Genomic DNA, 6,000 nt, shown 5'->3' on the forward strand with positions numbered 1-6,000 from the left:
GTTTTGTATAGGATGGCTGATTTTATGATGTAGATATTGACGTCTATCTGTAGGTTTTCGATATAAAGCTGTTTTCAAACCATTTTTAGTAAGTCTTATTTTAATATCTAGAAACTCGATTTCTGTATTGGAGTATTTATGCGTAAATTTAATACGTGGATTAAAATTGTTTGCAAAATGAACAAATTCTAAGGGTTTATCTTTCCCATTATTCCTGATTATAAATATGTCATCGAGGAAACGTTTATAAAAAAGTGGTTTAAGCGGAAAGGAGTTTAGTAGCCGCTCTTCTAAAGACATCATATAGATATGTGCATAGGAGGGAGAGAAACGTGATACTACCGGGTGATTCAAGGAGACGGCAGGCTCTTTATATCGACCGGAAAATTCGGTTTCTTAACCTATCACGCTACGACTTTGTGCAGCGTTGCCCACAGATGGTGCATTTTTTTTGTGTAAAATTTGCAAAGAGCCAACTTACCTGAGGAAAAAGTAAAGAAAGAACAAAGGCTTAGCTCCTATGAAACTGCAGCGACGCCACCGGTTTGCAAACAACACGGCGCCGTTTCACACGGGAGACAAGAGATGGCGCAAGCGGTCGCGACGCCAACTGCCACCAACGAACGAGCAGACGACGCCGAGAGCCGGCCTTTTTAGCAGACAAGGAACTGCAGTTCCCTGTTTTTACGCGCCTGTTTTTGTTTCTGCGACTGTCGCCGCCCGCGGAACGCGCTCCGCTTTTGAGTCGAAAAGATTGTCTGCTAAAGACGCTGGCTCTCGGCGCCGTATGCTCGTTGGTTGGTGGCGTTCGTTGCGCCAACTCTTGTCTCCCGTGCGAAACGGCGCCGTGTTGTTTGAAGACCGATAGCGTCGCTGTATTTACATAGGAGTTAAGCCTTTTTCTTTCTTTACTTTTTCCTCAGGCAAGTTCGCTCTTTGCAAATTTTACAAAAAAAAAAGAAAAAAAAAGCACCATCTGGGGGCAACGCTGCACAAACTCGTAGCGCGATAGGTTAGAAAACCGAATTTTCCGGTCGATTTATAGAGCCTGCCGTCTCCTTGAATCCCCCGGTATTGCTGCGTCATGTATCTGTAAATAGTGTTCATTCATAAATGTGAAGTTATTAAGTTCTAAAGCTACGTGTATAAAATATTTAAGAAGGTTTTACTAACAGTGAGGTCGTTTACGTTAACAATATTTAGAACTGCTTGGATACCTTCATCATACGGTATATTAGTGTAAAGAGACACTACATCCATTGTCGCCAGCAACGTTCTATTAGCCCTAAATTCTATTTGGATGTCATTAAATAAATTGAAAAAAAATGAGAGGAATCTTTTACGTAAGACAGGGCACCGGCTACAGTACTTTCAATTTATTCGCCAATAAACTCGAAAATATTTTCTGTATTTGTACCTATTCCAGAAATGATTGGTCTACCTGGATGATTTTGCTTGTGTACTTTCATTAACATATAGTACTGTCCTGGTGTCGGATTTTGCTGAATGAGATACCTTGAAATATTTTTCTCTCTTTTATTATTATCTACTAGGTTGTTTAATTAATTTCTTATTGTCTCGAAAGTTAAGAGTTGGATCATAATGTGGTGTCTTTTTTTTTTGTAGAACTTAGTATCGTTCAGTTTTTTAATAGTTTCCGATATATGGTCGGCTGTGTTAACTATACATATACCTCCACCTTTGTCATCCTGGGCTATTATGATATCTCTGCTATCAGTGAGGTTTTTAAACATTGTTGATCTGTATTAAGTTAAATTATTTTTAAGTGGTCTCTGTTTTTTATAAGCCGATAAAACATATTTCTGGACCGCTTCTATGTATTTTATGACATTAACATTTTGTTTATTTAACAGTGGAATCCAATAGGATTTGTGTTTATATAAAGGCTCTTGATAAGGAGTTCCTTTGAAAAAAACCTTACAGAGCAATTGCCGTGCCAATTCATTTAATCCTTTGTGCAATTCGAAATCATCACTATTGTTGCGAGGAGTTGGGAAAAATTTTAATCACTTCTTAAGAACTAACTTTTGGTGTTTAGAAAGTGCATAGGAAGAATAATTAAATGTTTCTGACTTTTCTTTACCCATATCTGTAGAATGTTCTGAGCAACTTGTGTTTGCATGCTGTGTTCTATTAATTAGCCGTGAAAAAAAAGATTTTCAATTCTTCTATTAGAGGCGAGAAAAAATCCACGAGCACATTATCTCTAAATGCCTGATGATGTACAGTATTATTTACTTCTCGCTCGTTTTTATGCATGTAATGCTGCAATTCTTTTAAAATTATTAACGGCAAACCAGAGGATGTTTTTAAAATATTATCGATCCGGGACTCTAAAGCACGAATGTTTTCGATTGACTGCTGTATGGTAATGCCCAGTAAAGACATTATAAAATTAAAAACGGCGCAAGCCCATGTTTGTACATTTACCTGTGACAACTCTATGGTTGAAGCTGTATATGTGTTATAAAAACCCCTTGGAACCTTTTTTTGTGCGCGGCAATTTCGCAGAAATAGTTTATGGGATTCAAATCGAATTAATTTATCAAAACAAACGCGAAGATTGAAAAAGGGTTGGAGAAAAGCCTGTGAGAGTCAGTTTGAATCCAACGAACGTCGGCGTTTATTTTGTGGGGCGCGTCGAAAACGACCGGATAAGGGATTTCTATTTCGTGTGAAGCCATCGCCCACACTTTGTCTACGCAGCCTACGTAAAAGATTCCTGTCATTTTCTCAATTTAATTAGTGACATCCAAATATATTTTAGGGCTAATAGAACGTTGCTGGTGACAATGGATGTAGTGTCTCTTTACACTAATATACCGCATGATGAAGATAAATAATTCCAGGATATTTTACTGCGCTCCGAATATTACTGCAAAAGGGTGAAGTAATTTAGTATTTCCGGTGATTCGTAAACATTACCTGCGGGTAGGACATAAATGGACGTAAGCTTTCCTATCCCACAAGCGAATAATGGACATTGCCCTTTAACTATACGTTTTCAGTTTTTTAGAAAGTAAATAATTCTAGAAATGTGTCTGTAAAAGCTGACGAATATATAACTTTTTAAATTTCTTTAGGCGTCATGGAATTACTTGGACAATTCAACTGTTACAGTCCTGGTGGGGTCGTGTAAAAATGGATCTTGTAATCCTGGCGATCCCTCGGAGTGTCGTAATATTACGCTTGGTAAGTTGTAAATATCGTTTGTTTTCATTAGAAACCAGCATCTTATATCAAGACTGGCATGTCGCATGTAGAAACGGGCGCCAAACCGTTTTTGATTCGACGCCAATCAAGTTTGCTGACAATATATCTCCTGGTTTCGAATTAGCATCGCATATTTGCAGTTTATGATATAGATCCCTCCGACTAATTGTTTTGTTCATTTTTATTAATCTAATTTTCTACTTTTAAATGAGAAAAATGATATCATATTTGTTATAATCTAAATCCAGAGACAAGGAGCAATAAAATAAAGGGACGTTATGATGTCTCATAACCAGCTCGCGGGCATACTATCGCTTCTTGCTATCATATTTATGCTTGTTCGCTAATAAAATGCCCGTGTTTATTTGAAAGTAAGATCATGAAGACCAATTTTAATACGCTTTATTCTCAGCTGGAGAAGACAGTGAAGAAGAGGAAGAAGAAGCAAACGAATGACATGAAGAAGAAGAAGAGAATAATAATAATCGTTACGAAAACATGCATAACAAAAAGAAATAAAATTTTGATTGATCATACAAAATGACGTCATCTTAGGCGCCCAGTGCTTCAGTAAACGGAAACCCTATCACAAGTGTCGACTACTATTCAAGTGCGTTGCATTCAATGTTAGATATAACGCATTAGCTGTGGGTGAAACTATACATTGTTTCATCTAAGTGTGAGCAAAGGCGACACTACAAGCGCGAGAATGTTGCACTGAACCGTGCCTGCACTTAATAAGCACTCGTACATAGTAGGCTTGCTGAAAGCGTTGCAGTCGCTCTTGTAGCTTCCCTTTCGCTCGCACTTAACGTGGGACGAAATATCGTGTCGCCCAGACTTGTACAATATACTCAAAATGGTATTTAAGTCAGGTAACAAAGTGCCAGGTAATACAGTAACTGATAACGTACTAAATACTTTACTCTGAAGATTATCTCAATAATGCAGTGAATACAATCTACTACATTACTGAAATATTCTTCAGAGTTGAGCCCTTACTAAATACTACGCTAAAATAGTTGAGTAATGTAATAAATACTAAAATAAAATCATGAGCCAGTCTACTTTGCGAAGGTGGATGACCAGCGAAGCTGTTTAGGACACGACACAGACGTGACAGAATTTTGAACAAAGGTGCGAACACATTTATTGTCTTGACCGGTGGTCATGGTGACGAAAGGTACCTACACACATTTATTGCTGTCTTGATCGGTAGTCATTATTTCGGGTGGACGGCTTTCGCCGCCCCGAGGAGCCGGAGGAAACTAGACACGCGCGAAGGGACTGCATCCGGCGGAAAGTAGACACGTTATGGGGCCTAAAACACGCGCGACGGGGCACCACCCCGGGCGAGTGGAAGGAAAGGAAACTAGGCACGCAAGCGCTTGGAACAACGACTAAGAAAGGGCGGTGCGATTGTTGACATAGCCGACTCGGGTCGCATAGCGGCGTATCTTTGAGATACATTTATTATCTACCTGGCAGCCTGCTGATCTAATCTACTGAATAGACCTATTGCTAAATTACCAGAGCCGTATATGTAGAGAGTTTGGTCAATGGGAGGCGCGGGCAGAGCCAGGGCGTGCGGCAGACTTGGAAAGAGGGCTTGGCATGCTCTCTTGACCAACCAGAAGCCGAAAAGAATCCCCTCCCTGTTGGAAAATATCGATGATGGAAAGATGACGGAAAAGGCTCATACAAGCGTAACCGTAATATGGGACATCCTATACAAGCGAAAAAGGCGGCTCCAGTATAGTGGAATAAGGCGGAACGATACAGGTGGGCGGAACCATACAAGCGTGTCATATTATGGGACATCCTATACCAGCGTAGTGGATTACGGCGGAACCATGTAGGCGGACGGAACAATACATGCATAACGTAATATGGGACATCCTATACCAGCAAAAAGGCGATACCAGCATGGTGGAGCCATATGGCTCCAGCATGTTGGTTTCGCCTTTTCACTGTTGTACAGGGCGATTTAGTTTTAAGCTTTACATATATGTTTAGAAAGGTTGTGAAAGCTAAATTAATGCGGTTTGTGCAGGCGAGTTATACGGCCAGGCGTACGTAGTATAGGGACCTAGTCGTAACGATCAGTCAGATAATTAAATACAATTTGTTAATCAACTTTTTAATTAGTGAAAATGAAAATATGGTTTCAATTAAAAACTTGCTGAGTCATTGAAAACCACAAAATCAAGTTTTTTTAGAAGGATATAATGCAGGGGTAGCGTTTTATGCGTTCTGTAAAAAGCTTTATTTGGATGAGTTTCTAGGTTTCAGTTTCTTATCAGAGCTCATCTCTGCGCCCACGGTCCTGTTCCCCAGGGGCTTAGACACGCAACACACGTGCGCCTTGCTTCCCTTCATCCTACGAGGGAGGCGAGGGGGCGGCTTCGCACTGCGGCCACCGGGCAGCTGGACCGCAGGTGCAAAGATGCGCTCTGGTAAGAAACGGAAGTCTGGAAACGCGTTCAAATTGACCATTTTTTTTAGAACGCCATAAAATGCTACTCTTGTCTTATATCTTTACAAAGAAAATTGATTTCGTGTGTTTTGATGATGCTTAGCAAGTTTCTAATTGGAACCATGGGTCTATTTTAACTGATTAAAAATTTCACGAACATACTATACTTAGAGAGAGGCTGAATCAGTTTTCTATTTGAGTAAACACTTTTAAATCTTCTTCATTCGACCTCCAGAATCTCAAATATCAAAATTATTTGCTAATTTAATTAATCGAGGCTGCATAGTCAT

At 39.7% G+C, this 6,000-nt stretch overlaps 1 protein-coding gene across 1 annotated transcript in view; it reads left to right on the plus strand.

Moving 5' to 3' along the window:
• The window catches only part of LOC120848693, a 56,280-nt gene extending 52,590 nt beyond the window's left edge, over nucleotides 1-3,690 (plus strand). Inside the window, exons 4-5 of the mRNA XM_040220708.1 lie at nucleotides 3,105-3,213; nucleotides 3,647-3,690. Of these exons, the coding sequence (XP_040076642.1) occupies nucleotides 3,105-3,213; nucleotides 3,647-3,690 (153 nt within the window). The remainder of the gene's footprint in view (nucleotides 1-3,104; nucleotides 3,214-3,646) is intronic.
• The last annotated feature ends 2,310 nt before the right edge of the window (nucleotides 3,691-6,000 follow it).

Source organism: Ixodes scapularis, unplaced genomic scaffold (genome assembly GCF_016920785.2).
Source record: "Ixodes scapularis isolate PalLabHiFi unplaced genomic scaffold, ASM1692078v2 PGA_scaffold1__304_contigs__length_218370807, whole genome shotgun sequence".
Taxonomy (NCBI): domain Eukaryota; kingdom Metazoa; phylum Arthropoda; class Arachnida; order Ixodida; family Ixodidae; genus Ixodes; species Ixodes scapularis.